This window comes from Hippopotamus amphibius, chromosome X (assembly GCF_030028045.1).
Source record: "Hippopotamus amphibius kiboko isolate mHipAmp2 chromosome X, mHipAmp2.hap2, whole genome shotgun sequence".
NCBI classification, from domain to species: Eukaryota; Metazoa; Chordata; class Mammalia; order Artiodactyla; family Hippopotamidae; genus Hippopotamus; species Hippopotamus amphibius.
Window position 1 is genome coordinate 120,760,936 of NC_080203.1, and position 21,251 is coordinate 120,782,186.

General features: G+C 38.3%; 1 protein-coding gene across 4 annotated transcripts in view; it reads right to left on the reverse strand.

The window, feature by feature from the left end:
- The window catches only part of PPEF1 (protein phosphatase with EF-hand domain 1), a 140,595-nt gene that overhangs the window by 19,488 nt on the left and 99,856 nt on the right, over positions 1-21,251 (reverse strand). For all 4 annotated transcript variants that reach the window (XM_057718245.1, XM_057718248.1, XM_057718247.1 and 1 more), the window contains 4 exons: positions 15,358-15,524; positions 12,787-12,823; positions 11,689-11,838; positions 7,569-7,715 (listed from right to left, as the gene is read on the reverse strand). In XM_057718245.1, coding sequence (XP_057574228.1) covers positions 7,569-7,715; positions 11,689-11,838; positions 12,787-12,823; positions 15,358-15,524 — 501 coding nt within the window. The remainder of the gene's footprint in view (positions 1-7,568; positions 7,716-11,688; positions 11,839-12,786; positions 12,824-15,357; positions 15,525-21,251) is intronic.

Consider the following 21,251-nt stretch of genomic DNA (forward strand, 5'->3'; position numbering starts at 1 on the left):
ACATAATGTTTCTTTATTTAAACATCTCTTATGGGAGCTTCAGCAGTAGTGTGAAAAACTAGCTTTATAGCTAAAGCTATGCAACCTTGAGAATAGTCTCCGAGTCTTACTTTCTTTAAAATCAGAGGTTTGGGCCAGATGACTTGTAAAGTATCTCAAAGTCCTAATAGACTGTATTTTCCACATGTTTCTTTGGAGGGCATGAAGAATCATGTATTTTAAGTTGTGCAGTTAGTCTAGTGGATCCAAATCAGATTTTAAAAAGACAGAAATGGTTTTCCCGCTAAACCTGACTGTACACCCATTTATAGGCCTGGTATTGAAGGGGAGCTAGAAACAAGTGAGGGGAAAGACAGTGAGGTGGAGAGAACAGAACTGGTAGGAGAACTTACTTCTCTGAAATGCTAAGCACCTCATCAGAACTGGAGAAACCATGCACTAGGCACATTCCAGACATTTGCAGATGACTGATTTTTTGATGATTGACTGAAGTGAGAATTAAAACCACCTAAGAAGGATCAGGATTCTCCTTTCTCTCTCACTGAATTCCAACACTGGCACAACCCTATGCTACATATAATGGAATCTATTTACTTTGCTTGTGTTTATGATGAAAATAACACTTGCATTTGAAACTGAACCATATCTGAATCTTACACCATGAATTCATGTTTGGGAGACATGATTTGACCTTTAGTATAATGAAGGAGAAAACATGGAACACCAGGAGGTGTGTTTTATAAGGAAGGGATTAACTTTTAAATTCCTACATCAGATACAGGTCATTTACCGCCAAAATTACCCCAGGAAAACCTTCTACATGATTTTGTATATAAAACCCTATATAGACATATGGATGTGTGAATATTTTATATATGTGATAATGTACAACATATGATAAATTATATGAAACTAAAATTTTATACTTTTTTCTCCTTTCTGCCATATGTATATAATTGAAATTTACATAAATTAAATGTACATATGATGGGATTCTGTTGCACTAGAATAAGCACTGGCCATGGAGTTAGCTCTTCAAGTGTCACCTGTGTCACCTTGGAACCTATTCGGGCCTTAGCTGACTCCTCAATGAAATAAGGAAGATATTTTTCTTTGGTTCAAAGTCATAAGGGGTCATAAGGAGTATCAATTTTATAGAAGTGAGCTTCTTCAGAATCGTCCATTCATTGAGTTCTGCATTTCTTTTCTGTCCAGATTCATTCACTTGACTAGGTTTACCCAGACTGTGACCACAATGTAGATTTAATTCTGAGGCTCACAAACAAAAAATTCTATAAAGGGCACTTTGTTGGTGAAACAAATTCCTCAGCAGAGACAATCTCTTTCCTTTCAACAACATCCTCCCCTCTGAAATGCAAGTGCCTTTGGGGTAGTAAGTGCATGAAAGAATAATTTTTTTTTTTTACAATAAACTGCATATATTTAAAGTGTACAATTTGATAGTTTTTTCTTATTAGTAATGTATATATGGCAATCCCAATCTCCCAATTCATCCCCCCACCAACCACCCCTGCTTTCCCCACTTGGTGTCCATATGTTTGTTCTCTACATCTATGTCTCTATTTCTGCCTTGCAAATCAGCTGATTTGTACCATTTTTCTATAAAGAATAATTATTTACAACATTCCTTCCTGAAAATTTTCAAACCCAAAATTGGAAAGGTTTTACCAAATGACAACTTTTACACAACCTGGTCAACAAAAATCTATTTGTGTCTCAGCCTTTAAACCTCCTAAATCCAAAATAGATCCTGTGAGAAGTGTCCCATGCTTGTCTACAGTTTTAAGTAATCCAGTTTCCAAAAGTATGCTTTGGGGAGAGATAATAGCTCTGTAAAATGTATCTAAATTCTTCTCTTCTAAGACACTAATACTGTAGATTCACTTTTGTATTTTCCCTTGGTTATATGTCCTTCTTCCAGCTTTTGAACATGTCATCTTAAAAGCTGTGCTCAGCCCAAACCTTCCAGCCAGGTACCTAGATGTCTTTAGATGCCTACTCCTTGTCTACCTCATCGCCTCATTGGATGAGGGGAGACTAGAGTAGTTCATTTCTTTCTTGAGATCTCCTATCACACTTAAGTCATCTTTCCCTTCAGAAAAAGAGCATGGGCATTAAAGTCAGACCTGGGATCAAATCCTGTCTATCATTCAGTGACTAACCAAGTGACTACAAAAAAGCCATTTCACTCTTGGGAGACTTCTCAGTGAAGCTGACTACCCTATTAAAAATTGTAACTCTGTCCCTTACCTCCAGTTCTCAGTTTCCCCTAACCTTGCTCTAGTTTTAATTTTTCCCATAGAACTTCTCACTTAACATATTTACTTATTATTATATAATTATATATATAATATTATATAAATAATATAATTTCATTATATATATATTATTTAGCTCCTCCCCCTAGAACATAAACTCCATGAGGAAATAGATCTTAGGTCACTTACTTTCTCAAAAGCTTAGAACAGTGCTGACACATAGTAGGTACTCAATAAATACTTGTTAAGTGAATTAAGAGAAGAGAGTCATTCAGGATATAAATAATTAAAATTATTTTTTAAACCTTTCTGGTTTCCTTCTTGTTGCAAATCTGTCCTAAAGGAAGAGGTCACACTTGTCTCTATACAATGACTCAGCTATGAGTACATATATCTGCTACATCTTAGGGACTATAGGATAAAATTTAAATTATAGCACTCTGCTAAGAATCATGCACTTCTGTGAGTATGGAACAAATAGCCTATGATCTTTATTGCAACATAGCTCATAGATATTAAGAAATAAAGTGTGAAATCTATTTTTATCTGGAAATTTCAACTCTAGCTAACTAAAGTGTACATATCCACAATGTGCCGGGAAATGAAGAAAGAAAATTAAGGGTACAACTGAAATTATTAAAATATTGGGAATGAGATTCTGGTCAATTTTACCCTGTGTCAGCTCCAGTCACGTACATAGAGTCTGTAAGATGCCTCATCTACACTGTTGGGGTAAAGGGAGGTTCTATTACAGAATAATGACCACCAGTTTCCTCCTTCCCACTTCTTAAGGCTCCATCTCTCTATAATTTTAACACATCCAGATTTCCAGATCCATGATTTTCTTCCTGTGCAACTCCAATCTTTTTGGCATCATCCTTTTTATTCACCATTACCTCTGGCCTTTGGAATCTGGATATCAAATTTTAAGGAGGCATTCTTTCCTACTTGCTATAGGATGCCTCTTATACTTCTTCGATTTTTAAATACTTTGGATGCACAAACCAGTGATGAATTCTATTTCTCTCTTACTACCTCTTCCCCTTCCCTCTCTATCCTCCCGCCTCTCTTTTCCCTCATTGATTAGAGTATATTTTACATAGGAAATCACATTTGAGGGACTTCCCTGGTGGTCCAGTGGTTAGGACTCAGCGCTTCCAATGTAGGGGGCATGGGTTCAATCCCTGATCTGGGAACTAAGATCCTACACACCACACAGTGCAGTCAAAAAAAAAAATCACATTTTAGTTCAACATTTTCAGCAATCAAGCTATAAGGGTACAGAATCAAGAAATAAAGGAATCTTAGGGGTAAGCAATTAGAAGAAGGCTAGTAGTTTCATAATACTAGTATTAAGAGTAGACCAGCTAGAAGTTTAATTGATAGAATCAGGGAATCAAACAGATGAGAAGGAACCTTCTTAGGGCCAGAATAAGCCTTGAAGATTGTCAACACCCTCCCCCTGCAAAGGAGTCCAACTTTAATGGGATCAGACTGTGGAGCTATTTGTAAGCCCTGGGGCATTATTAAAAACAATAGCACAATCAGCTAGCAATTAGTGAAGGCTAATAGTTTCTGATACAAAAAAAGGCAGATGGGCCAAAGCTTAAAGGGGAAATCAGAGAAAGAGAGAGCTGAAGAGAGCCTAGCTAAAGCTACAAGCATCCTTGGTAGTCAGGGACACTGTGTGCACACCCAGGGCAGCACCCTGTGAGGTGTGACACCAGAAGCTACACCCTGAGAAGGAACAGACTTCACCAAACTAGTCCAGACAAACCATTAAACAAATAAATGAGCAAAAAAGCAAATAATAACAAGCCCCAGAGGAGCATGGGAATAACTACAATATATTACCTAAAATATCCAGTTTTCAACAAAAAATTACAAGCCATGCAAAAACAAACAAACAAAAACACAGGGGAAAATAAGCAGACAATAGAAATTGCCTGTGAGGTGATTATTAGTCGACTTAGCAGACAAAGATTTCAAACCAATTATTATAAATATTATATTCAAAGACAGATATATATATATATAACACTTCACTGAATAAGAATACATTTTCTTCTCAAGAGCACATGGAAAAAAAAAAAAAAAAGAGCACATGGAGCATTTCCCAAGATAGATCATATACTAGAGCATTAAAAAAACAGCCTCAAGAAGTTTTAAAAGGATTTAAATCATGCTAAGTATGTTCTCCAACCACAATCGAATTCAAGTAGAAACAATTAAGAGAAGGAAATATGGGAAAGGCACAAACATGCAGAAATTAAACAACATATTCCTAAACAGCATATAGGTTAAAGAAGAAATCACAAGAGAAATTAGATAATACTTTGAGATGATTGATAACGAAAACACAACATAGCAAAACTTACAAGATGGAGCTAAAGCAGTACTTACAGGGAAATTTATAGCTTCGTTAGCAAAGGAAAGAATTCAAATCAATGACACTACCTTTCACCTTAGGAAACTAGAAAAATAAGAGCAAAATAAAGCTAAATCAGAAGGAAGGAAATAATAAAGATTATCACAGAAATAAGTGAAGGAGAGAATGGAGAACAATAGAGAAAAGTCAATGAAACCAAAAGTTGATTCTTTGAAAAGACCAATAAAATTGACAAACCTGAGCGAGACAGATCAAGATATAAAGGGACTCAAATTACTAACATGAGAAATGAGGGACTTCTCTGGTGGCACAGTGGTTAAAAATCCACCTGCCAGTGCAGAGGACATGGGTTTGAGCCCTGGTAAGGGAAGATCCCACATGCCACGGAGCAACTAAGCCTGTGCACCACAACTACTGAGCCTGAGCTCTAGAGCCCGTGAGCCACAACTACTGAGCCCACATGCCACAGCTACTGAAGCCTGCACGCCTAGAGGCCATGCTCCGCAACAAGGGAAGCCACCACAATGAGTAGCCCCCGCTCTCTGCAACTAGAGAAAGCCTGCGCACAGCAATGAAGACCCAACACAGCCAAAAATAAACAAATAAATTTATTTAAAAAAAAAGAAATGAAAGAGGAGATCACTATCAACCTTACAGAAATTTTAAAAATATATTTTAGTATGTATATTTCATATATATATGTGTATATATTACAAACAACTTTAGGCCAACAAATTAGGTGAATTAGATGAAATGGACAAATTTCAAGGAAGACACAAACTATCAAGGATACCAAGATACAAACTACTCAAGAAGAAGTAGAAAAACTGAATAGAACTATAGCAAGAAAGAAGATTGAATTAGTAATTTTTAAACTGCCTACAAAGAGAAAAGCCCAGGCTCAGATGGCTTCACTGATGAATTCTACCACACATTTGAAGAATTAATATCAATCTTTCACAAACTCCTCCAAAAAACAGAAGAGGAGATAATAATTCCCAACTCATCCTATGAGGTCAATCTTACAATAACACCAAAGACATCACAAGAAAGAAAGCTACAGACTTATATCCCTTATGAATATAGATGTAAAAATTCTCAAAAAGTAGCAAAGTGAAGCCAGCAACACATAAAATGGATTATACATCATAATCAAGTGGGATTTATCCCATAAATGTACGGTTGGGTTAACATCTGGAATCAATCAATGTAATACACCACATTAGTAGAATAAAGGACAAATAATACATGATCATCCTAATAGATACAGGAAAGCATTTGACAAAGTCCAACACTCCTTCATGGTAAAAACACTCAAGAAAGTAGGCACAGAAGAGAAATTCCTCAGTCTGATGAAGGGTAGCTAATATACAAACAGCTTATATACTTAATGGGAAAGACTGAATGCTTCCCCTTAATATTGGGAATTAGACAAGGATGTCTACTCTCACCACTTCTATTTTTCAACACTGTACTGGAGGTTCTAGACAGGGCAATGAAGCAAGAAAAAAAAAAAAAGGCAGCCAGATTGGAAAGGAAGAAGCAAAACTATCTTTATTCACAGATAACATGCTCGTTTATACAAAGCCCCAAGGAAACCACTGAAAACCATTAGAATGAACAAAAAGTTTATCGAAGTTCACAACATGAGATCAGTATACAAAAGTCAATATATACCAGCAATGAACAACCCAAAACGTAATTAAGAAAACAATTCTATTTATAATAGCATCAAAAATGTTTGGGAATAAATTAAAAATACTTTAACAAGTGCCTCAGTGTATGTGATTACAAAACACTGCTGAAATTAAAAGATCTAAACAAATGGAAAGACATCCCACGTTCGTGGAATTAAAAATATAATATTGTTAAGATTGCAATAGTAACTAAATTGATCCACAGGTTCAAGGCAATCCCTACCAAAATCCCAGCTCTTTTTTGGTAGAAATTGACAAGCTGATTCTAAAATTCATATGGAAATTCAAGGGACCCAGAATAGTCAAAACAATCTTGAAAAAGAAGAATAAAGGTGGAGAACTCACATTTCCCAGTTTCAAAACTTTCTATAAAGCTATAGTAATCAAAACTATGTGGTACTGATAGACATATAGATCATGGAAGAGAATTAAGAGTCTAGAAATAAACTTTCATATTTATGGTCAATTGATTTTTTGTAAGGGTGCCAAGAAAATTCAATGAGAGGAAGTCTTTTTAACAAATGGTGCTGGGATAATTGGATATCCACACACAATAAAATGAATTTGGACAACTACCTCACACCATATACAAAAATTAACTCAAAATGGATCAGACACCTAAATGTAAGAGCTAAAACTATAAAATTCTCAGAGGAAAACATAGGAACAAATCTTTATGATTTGGGGTTAGCCAGTGGCTTCTTAGATACAACACCAAAAGCACAAAGCAAAAGTATTTCTTTTACTCTGACTAAAAGGAGCCAGAGAGAAAAGACCACATACTGTATGGGTCCATTTCTATAACATGTCCAGAACAGAGAAATCTATTAAGACCAAAAGGAGATTAGTGGTGGTCTAAGTCTGCAGGGATGGGGTGGGGGTGTGGGGAGAGAATGGAGAGTGACTGGTAATAGGTATGTGAAGTACCTTTTTCAGGTGATGAAAATGTTCTAAAATTAGATTGTGGGAGTAGTTATACAACATCATGAATATACCAAAACCCAATGAATTATATACTTTAAATGAGTGAATTATATGGTATTTGAATGATATTTCAGTTAAGCTGTTAAAAATATAGTAATGAATTTAGAGGGAAGGATATGATCTGCTTAGAAAGGTAAGTCACTTTTTATATATTATTAGGGACAACATCATCTATGCTGCATCTTCACTGCCACTTTAGTGAACAGTTTGATTACTTACCTGTTTCCATTCATGCTTTGTTAATTGTTCAGAAAGGGATCCATTTGTTCTGATTCCCCGAGCCGTAATGGTTGTACCTATTTTATGTTTCTTCTCAGCAGCACAGTCTCCATCTATTGGAACTGGTGGCATCAGCACAGATTTCAACTGCAAAACAAATTCGTGCTTTAGCCAAACCCTATGCTTAGTGTGCTACATGTAGAAACTTCAGCACTAGTTGCTATGCTGTCTATATTGTTGTGCCCCAATGGAAAACACACGGTTACCTTTTCTATCTCACCTACCTCCTTCATCTTATTGATCCACTGATCTCCATAAAGTGGGCCGCTTGAGTTCTGTTTGTACATTTTTCAACTAGAGACACTGTTCTACAGGGAAAGTTTCCCATTAGAGTTTCTAAAAGACCCCAGAGGCACAGATGTCAGTGGAGACATGTTCTGCAGTGTCCTGATGGGAAAAGGAAGATGCTAAGGGAAAACTAGTCTCCCTCTGACCTTTATCTATACATGGGGCTAGGAGAGAACTAACAGGCCTAGAGTTCAGAAACACCTATTAAGAGTGTGGCTGCTTTTCCTTTTGTTGTGTTTTCCAGGAGAAATGAGAGAAAGTACATCTGTGTCCAGGAAGATTCACAAAGGGGACATAAGTTGAAAACTTCAGAAGTCCCTCAACGTAAATGCACTGGGTTCTCAGTCTGACCTGCCAGCCACTGATTACATTCTCTAACCCTAATAACAAAGGTGATGTATTTCTTTGGAAATAAAATGACTCTCTGATAGTACATCAATTACTATACTCCCTTCTACATTCCCTTACGTAATCTGAGACTGTAATTTTATACTTGTTTCTTTGTAGCACCATACCTTTATACAAAACAATTTGAAACAATACTTCTATTACACTGGTGGCCTTAGTTCAGTGATGGACAATTCTCTGTGGTAGGAACTTAAGTTTCTTCTATAAACTAGGGTGCACATAAAGTCTTAGCTTTATTTTTCAAAAATAAAATTGAACCTTATTCTAAGGTCCTGTCTCATTGAGATGGTTGGAATTCAATTTCAGCTATTATTAGTGAGTTCAAAGCCTACCCTCCCTGTCTCCCTCCAGCAAATGTCACCAAGTCTTAGGTAGAACAGAATATTCTGGGAGGATACTCTGGACTTGGGTCCACACAACTCACTTCTGATAAGGTTACCAGGCAGGGCAAAGCCACATGGTCTCTTAAGTACATGTGGTTTCACTGTTTTCAAGGCCACTTGGGATTAGGAAAGTTTGCCAAGCCCCTGCTAAAGTACCACATCACCATCTTCTCCTGGGGGCCCTACTATCCATCACTTCCCACAAGCCCTGCCAGGGAGTTTGGAAAATACTAAACCAGAGTCTTAGTGTTATAGAGTCTTCCTTCTCTCTCCCTCAGCATTCACTCCCGTACCCAACCTGCCCACCTTACAAAATACCTTTAACGAACTTAGAATGGAGGTTGTCATCAGGTTCTCCCAACCCTTCCCCTCTCCTATTAACAATTATACCACAACAGCAGGTGTAAACCAGGAAGCATGGTCACCCCTACACTTGGAGTGTCCTAACGGATGGGCAAGTGGGGGTTATAAAACTGAACTTGAAAACCTGTTTTTGTAACTCATCTGGTAGAATTCCAAAGGCTTGAACCTACTACTTTCATTACAGTTCAATTATATTTCACACAACAAGCATGTGCTACCAGTTCAACTTAACTCTAGGCGGGGTAGACAAAAAATACACAAGTCAAATTTCTCCCTCTAAAGCCAGTCTTATCAGTAGGTGGAACAATGATCCCTGAAGGGGGTAAAATATGAGGTATCCTGGGAAAATTCCTGGCCCCAAAATTTCTCCCCAAGTCTGTCTTAGTGACTGAAATTCAAACCTTAGTTTTAAGTATCAGGAAAAAGAAGAGAGAGTTGGAGAAGAGAGCTTTATCTTCAAAGCTTACTCTATGCCATTCTCTTCATCTAGGTAATTCTATTTAATCCTCCCAACAATTCAATATGGTAGGTATTTTTAGCTTCAATGTATACATGTGGAAACTGAGACTTAGAAATCGTTGGCACCTTGCCCAGTCACCCAGGCAGGAAGTGGCAGAAGCAGGATGTAATGGGTGTAATGCTAGCTACATCTGTCTGATATCAGAGCTTCATGGTGTTTACTAGGTTAAGGTGGCTCTCAATTTAGGGTCTCCACAGAGATAGTAATGGGCATTCCAGAGACATGCTCTTAATATCTCAAAAAGCCCTAGAGAGGCCTGGCTTCTTCAGGCTAACGCCAGGAAAAGAAAAGTTTTCAATCTGATCAATTGGTAGTGGCTGCCATGGCTGATTAGTGCTGTTGTCACAGGGCAAGTGGTGGTGGCATGTCACATTCCTGCCATGTGCTTGCCAATATCTGACTGACAAGAACATCATGTTCCCTTGCTCTTGGCTAGAATCACATCCACTCATTATGTTAACACTGACTATCTCATGTTGATTGAAACGTCTTATTGGCTTGACTATTTGCTGATATTATAAGAAAGATGCCTTAAACTAGGTGCCTTAAAATTTATTGCAACTGGGATACTTTTGAAAGTAAAGGGATGTGCGATTAATAACTATACCAAGACAAGAGGTGTAAACCAGGAAGTATGGTTATCAATGGGTAAGGCTGGGGAGAGGGGTATGTAAAATCACCACAGAATCAGGAAAGGGGTTGTCCAGTTTTATCTTAGGCTTGCCCTACTTTGGTCTTAAATCTCTTAGGAGATACTCAACAAACATTAATTAATACTTACTATATCTTAGGTGCTGGGGTTATATCAGTGAACTAGAGAAGCAGGGGAGGATGCTAAACAAACAGTACCACAATTGCTTATTTAATTTTGGTAACTGTTATGAAGGACATGTACAAGGGGCCTGAGAGCATACAGAATGGGACCTAATCTACTCTGGAGGTCGTGGATGGCTTTCCACAGGAGGCTTATATATTTAAGCTGTAATTAAAAGGATGAGATGAAGTTAGCAACAATATTATCATTCATATATGTATAAAGGTATAAGGGCTCTAAAAACTCAAGGTGAACAGGAATCACCTTTCTGTCCATATCAAATTAAGTTCTGGCTCTTGACCCCACTTGCCTAGATTGGCTGGAAGTTGATTATCAGTCCTGAGGACTAAGGGTTCAGGTTTCTTGCTAAGACCGTACAAGATCACCTGGCTCCAGAGGTGCCACTGGTCCTCATGCCCACCTGGCACCCCCTATGCCCCAAGTCTGGGAGCATTGGTTGGGCTCTGGTACAGGCAGAAGACAATTCCAGCCACTCTGCAAGGCCCAGCCAAAGAAGCCCTTCACTAAGTCTGGGAACTTCAAAGGCCCCACACAGTCACTTCCCTCAGAGGGTCAATACATATTCCTGCTCTACTTCTATTGTATTGAATATGATTACTTAGGTTTAAAATATTAAAATATTCCTCCCAAATTACCCTGAGCCATTTGGAATACATAAGGGAAATCACACCAATTCAGAAATAAATTGCTGTATGATTCCATTTAGATGAGGCATCTAGAGCAGTTAAATTCATAGAGACAGAACATAGAATGGTGGTTGCCAAGGGCTGGGGAAGGTGGAATGGGGAGTTAGTGCTTAATGGGTAGAGTTTCAGTTTGGGAAGATGAAAAATTTTAGAAATGGATGGTGGTGTCAATAGTGATGGTTGCAGAACAATGTAAAAGTACCTAATGCCACTGAACTGTACAGTTAAAAATGGTTAAAGTGGTAAATTTTATGTTGTGTATATTTTACCACAACTTTAATTAGAAATTTCATCTTTTCAAAAATCAGGATTTTTCACTTTTAGAAACTATATCAAATGCCAATGTTTCCTCATTTTCTCACTTTCACCATGAATTTTTTAAATGTATTTTCCATATACAGAAGTTATGCATTTAGTTCCTTATCATGCAATCATAGATTTTCTTAAAATTTGTACTAATCTTTTCAGAGTTACAGCAAGCACTAAAACATGAATCAATGCAAAATAATAAATGAAGGGAGGTACATATCCCTTTATAAATCTCTGAGACAACATTCATGCAAACATTGCTTCTTACTTTGTTTCTTTCTATACGGTGGAGTAAATTCAAATCTGTGGACTCAGATATCCCTCCGTGTACGACCAGGACTTCATTGTCAATGATTGTACCAATTGGGAGCCAGGTATAGACATCCTCCAAGATTTGTAAGATTTTTTTTCCATGCAGCTGTAAGTAAGAGCTTGAGTAAGTTTGTTTTTCTGATACATTCAAGTTTATTGAATAGTCCCAACATATGGACCAAAAAAAACAGTTTCCATGCCACCTAAAGGAGGTCAGGATGGAGTCACTAACCAACACGCATGCATTAATCATGTCTTTCTATTCTGTATTTTTGATACTTTGACATTTTGGTGCCTTGCTGACCCTTGAGAAGAGACTGCCCCTCCCAGGGCTAGTTAATTCCTAGACATAGTAGAGGACTTGCCTGTTGCATGTAAATGAGGGTGCCTTTCATATGCAAACCAATCTCTTCAGAGCCCATCCTCCCAACTGGTCCTTTATGGAGTTCTCACACCCAGGGTCACTATTCCCTGCTCCAGTCACCCCAGGACCAGATACCAGACAATCTTGGACAACCCCTAAACCCCAGAACCTGGTGAAATTATTCAAACTAGCCAATCCTAAAGCTGCTTACACTGCCTCACCCACTTCTTCCCAAGGAAACCACAATAAAGGCTCCTGCCCATGTCTGCCCTCATTCCCTCTGCTTCTGACTGACCCCAGCATGCTTCCCATGTGGCCACCCGGTGTGGTGTGCCATGCCTCCAGTTTCTAAGGAACTGTGAATAAAAACCTTTTCCTTCATGACAGTCATTTCCATGTCTGCATGTTTTACCATACTTCAGTAAAACAAATCCCAGGTACCTTTAAAATAATGGAATATGTTTGTATCTATGCTAAAACGTACACAGAAGTCACAATGAAAAGCTTGTGTCCAGAAAGAAAAACAGGTCTTCACCATGGCCAGGGCTTCCTTTTGTGCTTTTATTTTCTTGGCATGAATTCTGTTTAGTTCTCTCATCACCCTTCTTGAAGCTTTTTTTCTTTTTCTTTTTTTAATTTCTATGTATAAATAGCAAAGAGAATGCAAAAAAAAAAAAAGATGAATCTTACCTTATATTTATGCAAAACTTCTTTTGTGAAGCCATACCTGAAAAAAACAATGGGATTTCAACTCTTTGATTAAATGTTGATAACTCCTACTTACATGAGTGAAGTCATGCAAAAAAGGGAGCCCCTGACATCCCTCTATCATAAGTATCAAGAATTCAAGAAACTAGGCTTTAGTTGGAGCTATTACTTACCCAAGTCTTTGCTAGGCAAGATGGGAAAGAACAAAAGTAGCCAATAACATTGTCCCTACCCCCAAGGAGCTTAGAGTATAGTTAGGAAAAGAAGATAAATTTTCATGAAACAGTTATAAGACAAATTAAGAAATATGTGGTAGGTGCAGGTGCGTAAGTACTGCAAGCATTTAGAGACGAGTGCTGTGGCTGCTGGGGGAAGGTGTGTGGGAGAATGATTTTCGTTTAGATACAATTTCTCAGACATCCTATATCTTACAGTAAATGAATGATGGTGGTCGGGGGGAAAGACTGAACAAAGAAAAGCCTAGAAGATAACAAGTTGGCTCTTTATACTCTCTCTGATATAGTTCATGTAATGGTATTGAGGGTTTTAATAGAAAGTGTCAGGAATTTTAATGTCTGAATAGCAGTCGCTAAGGGAAAAAAAATCATGAAAAATTTTTTTCAATTACTTTCCTTGCCTTAGGATAATAATATATACCTTTAGCACCCAACACAGTGAAGTGAGAACACAGCATACTCACTCCAGGTTTCTATGCAAATCATGTCATGTGAAGCTTCTACAGTGTAATGTTATGTTTTCTAAGATGAACTCAGTCCTGCCTACTCAACAGCACCTCAGATCAGCTCACCCCAAACTGACCTCATCATTCTCCCTCATTCCAATTTTCTCCTCTTATAATGTTCCCAATACCAGTGATACTGCAAATTCAAGCTAGGAATGGAGAGGTCATCCTCGATTCTCTCTTAAGTCCCCCATATCATGTTACCAAGCCTTAAATCATTGCCCAAACTCCTCCTGAATCTATCTACTTCTTTTCGCCTCCGTCTCCACTACCCCAGTCTAAGTAAGAATCCATCATCTATCTCTTCAACTACTTCCTAACTGGCCTCCCCATATCCATTCTTGTCCCTCTCCAAACTACTCTTCCAGCTGCATTTTAAAACACAAATTGTATAAATACTCTTCGATGACTTTCTCTCGTCCTCAGAAGAAAGCCCAAATTCCTTTGCAATCATTTCTTACATCTCTAGCCCTATCAGGTACCATTCTGTCCTTCAGTCTGTGCTCCTCCTATCCTGAACTTCTTTCAAGTCTAAAAAGTCCTTTCTCAAACTCTGCATAAGTTGTCTCCTCACTGTGGAACACCATTTCCCATCCCCCTGCCATGGTCCTCTCCTGATCACCTAATTCATCCTTCGGGTCTCAGGCTAATGCCATACTTCTATGGGAGAACCTTCCAATCATCCCTCACAGAGGTTGGATCCCCCACTTTACAAACTCACCACACTTGAAAAACCTGCTCAACTCCTGTCTTCCCGGCTAGATGTAAACTCTAGGAGGGCAGGGGCATGACTCTTTCACTAACCATTGTAGGCATTAGATAAATACAATTTAGCTAAATAAATGGAAGGATAAATATCATGCCCAAATAAACATATTGAGCTATATTACATATAATGGGCCTCTGAAAATAGCCTTGGGATTTGGGTATTTTTTTTCTTCATAATCTTAGCATTTGCTTCCATACTTGAGGATTAGAATTGAAACTTTGTATTCAGGCCAAGTGCCCGGAAGACAAAACTAATCAGCTGCTGACCTTTGATCCAGGGACCCAAAAGCCCAGGACCAAGGCCTGAAACATGCCATGCCTTCTAGTTCCCTAGAGCAAACTGGATTCTGTTTTTCATAAAACCAGAAATAAAAGAAAAAGAAAAGGAGAAGGAGAGAAAAAAGAAGAGGAAGGGAAAGGGGAAGAAGAGGAGGAGAAGGTGGAGGAGGAAGAGGAAAGAAGGGAAAAGGAGAACATTTGTCACTTACTGTGCCTTTCAGCAAAAACTGGTAAACCACTTAACCAATCCTTATTCCCCAAACCTCCAGTGAGTCAGATAGTTGAAATGCTATGTTACAGCTGTTCTCAAATATGTTTATGAACAACTATGCCAGAAGCAATCAGCATGTCATAAAAAATATACACACAGTACTAGTTTCTGAGACAACATCTGAGGCAAGCCAAAAAAGTAGCAAGAGAATGAGTCCATTTAGACCTGCTCACAGAACCTACCACACCTCCAAACCTGGCCTAACACATCTACTCAGCACAATTTGGCTTGTGAAGGGTGGGTATGGGAGGAAGAACATAATAGAAGGGAGAAGGAAGAACCTGAAGAAAAGATAGGAAGGGAACTTTAGAGCAATTTATACTCACACAGCAGAAGACTGGGGGAGGTAAATCAGGGTAAGAATTGAGCTCTTCCTTGAGATTCTCCTCATCCCTGCTTCTCTACACTCACCTCCAACTCTCTGCTAGGAACTAAACATGGCAGCGTTTTCCAGAACAGGAAACAAAAGAGGAAAGCTACAGGCCTAGGTTACCTCATATTCATCATAAAATCTTCATGGTTGCCTCTGTTCAAGTGCAGGTCATTGGGGTAGACAAGAAAACTCACGAACAGGATCATTAGGACCTCCATGGAATTTTTTCCTCGATCTACAAAATCACCATTAAAAACATATGGGTTGTTCACTGAGGGGAGACCATTCTGTGGAAGGAAGAGGGAGAAGAACAAGCAGTTAAGAGAATGTACTTTTAAAAGTAAAGCTTTGTACCTAACATCCACGTGGATATGGAGGAAAGAGGCTGAGTCAGTTCTTCCACTGGAAAAACTCCGCTCACTCACTCAAGCCGGTTTTGCTTTCCAGGGCAGGCATCTCCTGCAAGGGACCTTGGAAGTGGAGAGTTAGCTTAGGACAGGAAGGCTCCGGGGCTGGGATTGCTCATTTTACCCACCACCTCCTATGAGTTTTCTCTGAAAGAACCTGATATTTGTCCTGTTAAAAGTGGCTACTCTCATCTCTTCCTTGGGTAGAAGAGGGAAACTTCGACCCAAGGGGGACACTGAACTAAGAGCCAAAAGTTGTTCATTCTAAGGGATGCTATATTTAACTTCTCTGAGCTGTGATATCTCAATTTGAAAAAAGGGAATAACACTATATTCTCCACACACACCCCCACCCCAGATCAAATGAGAGAATGGGTATGAAAGCACTCAGGAAAGTGTAAGGTACTGCCCAACTGTGAGCAGAGCTAATACACCATCAGTACACTCATAGAATCACACCAGGTGTTGCAGGCATGTGTTCTGACTGCTCACTGACCAGGGCCACATTTGTTGTTGAATATTTGGATTACCACTCCTGAGTATGAGATTATACTTTAAAATACAGTCTTAGCCCAAAAAAGGAGCGGGATCAGGACAAAGGTCTGGTCTTCATAGCAGCTATTCATTCATTTACTTCTGTACTACTAAACTCTAAAATAAAACACATCATGCCTGATAGGGAAATGGTTGAGTGCATTTCTATTGCATAGTAAGATACATTAAGTACTCGTATAACCTAATATATGTCTTTCTTCAAAAAAGTTACCTTCAAGAAATAATTAACATATTCTAGTTATATTAATCTTTTTCAAATGATTTTCAAATTCCTCTTTTGTTAAGATTTCAAACTACATAAGAAAATCTTATTACTTTATACTCACCGCCTAGTATTTATATACATTTTAAATTGTTCATATCAATATGATAGAAATAGTTGAAAAATATAATACAAGTTGTAGCAAATAACTTAAGGATTCCAGAAATCATTATGCAGCAAAACATGTTCTGAAGGCAACTGGAAACAAATAAGCAAGCAGTGGTGTAGTGTTCTGGGCCAGAAGACTTATTCTCTAATTCAGCTCCACTATTACCCATGTGTCCTTGGGCAACTTATTTAATCTTTATGAACTCTAGTTTCCTCATTCATTAAATGAGAATGAAACTTCCATATTTATCATACATGGCTACTTTGGAACTCAAATGAGACTGTGTGTATAAAATTTCATGAAAACTATAAAGCACCATGCAAATTAAGAGATTCATTTTATTATGGCCTCCATGTTATTTCTAATTTTAAGATCCCATTATTTTACATTAATTCATATAACCTTATTCACACTGGGCTTAGATAGTATGAGCCAGTTATAAAAATACAGGCAATTGCTCATCAAAACTTAAAGAAAAGAGGAATGATTCTGCATCTCTGATACTCTTCCTTCCCTCAGCCTTCAGCTGGCTGGGATGAGTAAGCTGGAGAAGGCTGAGAGGTGTTGGAGGCTGCATGTTCTATTGCGATATCCAGGACTGAAGGGGGCTCAAGGAGCAGCAGCAGAGAGCCATGGAAGAACAGGCCTAAGGGGACATGTGGACTCCTTGATTAAGGGGACGCTGTGCCTCAGAGCATGTCTGTGGTCTTGGTTGGGAGAGACGGATCTGGATCTTACCAGAAAAAGTATAGGAGAACTTTCACATCTCTGAAGCTAAAAGAATACTAACACTTGTATTTAAAAGGACCTAGGAACAGAGAGACTTCCTCTCACACTCTTGATGCAGGAGTAGAAAGCGTTGTGCCTCCAACTATGGAGAGGTTTAACCTAGCTTAAGCAGAAAATTAAAAATGGAAATAACCTAGTACTTAAGGGGATCCAGTAACCAGAGAGAGGCAGACCAATCAGATCTGCTAAAGTCCCATCCCCTAATGAGACAAGACCGCTGGAGGAAACAAAGGACAACTTTATTTTTTTTTAAAAATAAGAGTACCATGAAATAAAAAACAAAAAATTAATAATTCTTGGCATTAAAAATATGCTATTCAAATTTAAAATATCAATAGATTGGTGCTAACTAAAAGAAAGAATGGTTGAAAAATACATTACCAACCTGAAAGAGGAAGCAGATGAAAAATGTCTCACACAGAGCAAAAGGCAAAACGATGGAAATCATGAGGAATAAGTAAGAGATTAGAGTTCAGAGCCAAGAGAACTAATATGCCAATAATAAGCATTCCAGAATCAGGAAAAAAGAACAGATGGAGAAGAGGCAATAATTACATAAATAAGAGAGGAAATTTTCAATGATTAAAAAGAGACTTTAGCCTGAAGTTTGAAAGAGCTCATGACTCCTATGCTCAATGAAAATGTATTGATTGCTTGTTATGTACTAGATACAGCTTTAGTTGTTAGAAACACAGAAGTAAACAATACAAAGTCCCTGCATTCAAGGAGCTTGCATTTAGAGAATCTAGCACCCACATGCCCCATAGAGGAAAACACTCAAGAAAATATTCTAAAAAAATAATAGCATTAACAATAAAAAGTCCTTAAGCCAGGGAAAGACTAAGGGGAAAGAATACAGATGTGAACAATGAACCTTGCAATACATAATTAAATATAAATCAATAGCAATAATGTAGAAATTGTGTTCAAGTACAAAGCAAGGATTTGAGAAATAGAAGAGACATACTGTGAAAGAAACCTAATAATGGTCAAGAACTAAAAATATGGCATGAGCAATCACTAAGGATTTGCAGGGGAGGTGAAGGGAGAAAAGTAAAATTCTCTACAAATCTCATCTGAATGGGGGATGTACATGGAAAGTGTGAAAATAAATACATTTATTTTACTGGAGGAGAGAGAGGCTAATGCTGGAGAAATAAAGTTATAGCTATTTGAGAAGTATACATACATACATCATTTATTAGAAATGGCAGGAATGGGAAGATAATGACTAATGAATGGAAAAGCACAGTAAAAATGCCAAAGAAAACAATAATTTAAAAAAACTTCACCAAAACAGCAAAAAGAAAGGAAAAAGGATGAAACAAAGAGAAATAAATAGTAAAGAAAGTAAAATAGAAGGACATTTTTCAAAAAAAATGTGTTGTTATACTAATTTGAGTGGGTTAAATTCTGCCATTAAAATACCAAGATTACCAGACTACATTAAAACACAAAACTCAGGTATGTATAGTTTGTGAGAAATACACATGAAAAAAATAAAGGGAGATTGAAAACAAGTTAAATGCAAAAAAGAAAAAGCAAAAATGCAAATATTAATATTAGACAAAGTGGAATTTAATATTAAAAGTGCTAAACATGATCACAAAGTAACATTATATCATAATAACAGGCATTTTATGAAGAAGATACAATTCATAAACCTGTATTCAATAAACAAAAGAAAAGTTTTTGATTTGTATATTTAACTACTATAAATGCAAGAGGAAATTTTTTTTAAATACAAACACAGTAAATCATTCAGATTGAATTATGGGTTTAAAATAAGTGCACAAATTATTTGACACTCCCTTTAAAAGGTGAAGCCTAATTTACCACTCCTTGAATATGGGCTGGACTTGCTTCTAAGAAAGGAATAAGAAAAAGCAGATGTGATAGGATCAAGATGGCGGAGTAGGAGGACGTGCGCTCACTCCCTCTTGCAAGAGCACCTGAATTACAACTAACTGCTGAACAATCATCAACAGAAAGACACTGGAACTCACCAAAAAAGACACCCCACATCCAGAGACAAAGGAGAAGCCGCAATAAGATGGTAGGAGGGGTGCAATCGTGTTACAATCAAATCCCATAAATGCTGGGTGGGTGACTCACAAGCTGGAGAACAGTTATACTGCAGAAGTCCACCCACTAAAGTGAGGGTTCTGAGCTCCACATCAGGCTTCCCAACCTGGGAGTCCAGCAATGGGAGGAGGAATTCCCAGAGAATCAGACTTTGAAAGCCAGCAGGATTTAATTGCAGGACCTCCACAGGACTGGGGGAAACAGAGACTCCACTCTTGGAGGGCACACAAAAAAGTGTGCTCACCAGGACCCAGGGGGAAGGAACAGTGACCCCATAGGAGACTGAACCAGACCTACCTGTTGGTGTTGGAGGGTTGCCTGCAGAGGTGCGGGGCAGCTGTGGCTCACCAAGGAGACGGGGACACTGGCAGCAGGGGTTCTGGGAAGTGCTCATGGGCGTGAGCCCTCCCAGAGTCTGCCATTAGCCCCACCAAAGAGCCTGTAGGCTCCAGTGCTAGGTAGCCTCAGGCCAAGCAGCCAACAGGGTGGTAACACAGCCCCACCCATTGGCAGACAAGCAGATTAAAATTTTACTGACCTCTGTCCACCCAGCCCTACCCACCATCAGTCCCTCCCATCAGGAAGCATGCACAAGAGTCCTAGATAGCTTCCTCCACAAGAGGGCAGACAGCAGAATCAAGCAGTATCAGCAGTATTTCATCTTGTGGAACTGAAAACCACTGCCACAGAAAGATAGAGAAAATAAAAAAGCAGAGGACTTTGTACCAGATGAAGGGACAGGATAAAACCCCAGAAAAAGAACTAAATGAAGAGGAGATAGGCACCCTTCCAGAAAAAGAATTCAGAATAATGATGGTGAAGATGATTCAGGACTTTGAAAAAAGACTAGATGCAAAGATTGAAAAGTTTTCCAAAGACCTAGAATTAAAGAGCAAACAAACAGAGATATGCAACACAATAACTGAAATGAAAAATACACTAGAAGGAATCAATAGCAGATTAACTGAGGCAGAAAGGCGAATAAGTGAGCTGGAAGATAGAATGGTGATAATCACTGATGTGGAAAAGAATAAAGAAAAAAGAATGAAAAGAACTGAAGACAGCCTAAGAGGCCTCTGGGACAATGTTAAATGCACCAACATTCGCATTATAGGGGTCCCAGAAGGAGAAGAGAGAGAGAAAGGACCTGAGAAAATATTGGAAGAGATTATAGTTGAAAACTTCCCTAACATGGGAAAGGAAACAGCTACCCAAGTCCAGGAAGCGCAGAGAGTCCCAGGCAAGATAAACCCAAGGAGAAACACGCCAAGATGTATAGTAGTCAAACTGACAAAAATTAAAGACAGAGAAAATTTATTAAAAGCAACAAGGGAAAATGACAAATAACATCGAAGGGAACTCCCATAAGGTTAACAGCTGATTTCTCAGCAGAAACTCTGCAAGCCAGAAGGGAGTGGCAAGATATATTTAAAGTGATGAAAGGGAAGAACCTACAACCAAGAATACTCTACCCAGCAAGGATCTCATTCAGATTTGACAGAGAAATCAAAAGCGTTACAGACAAGCAACAGCTAAGAGAATTCAGCACCACCAAACCAGCCCTACAACAAATGCTAAAGGAACTTCTCTAAGCAGGAAACATAAGAGAAGAAAAGGACCTACAAAAACAAAAACAAAACAATTAAGAGAATGGTAATAGGAACATATATATATCGATAATGACCTTGAATGCAAATGGACTAAATGCACCAACCAAAAGATACGGATGAATGGATACAAAAACAAGACCCATATATATGCTGTCTCCAAGAGGCCCACTTCAGACCTAGGGACACATACAGACGGA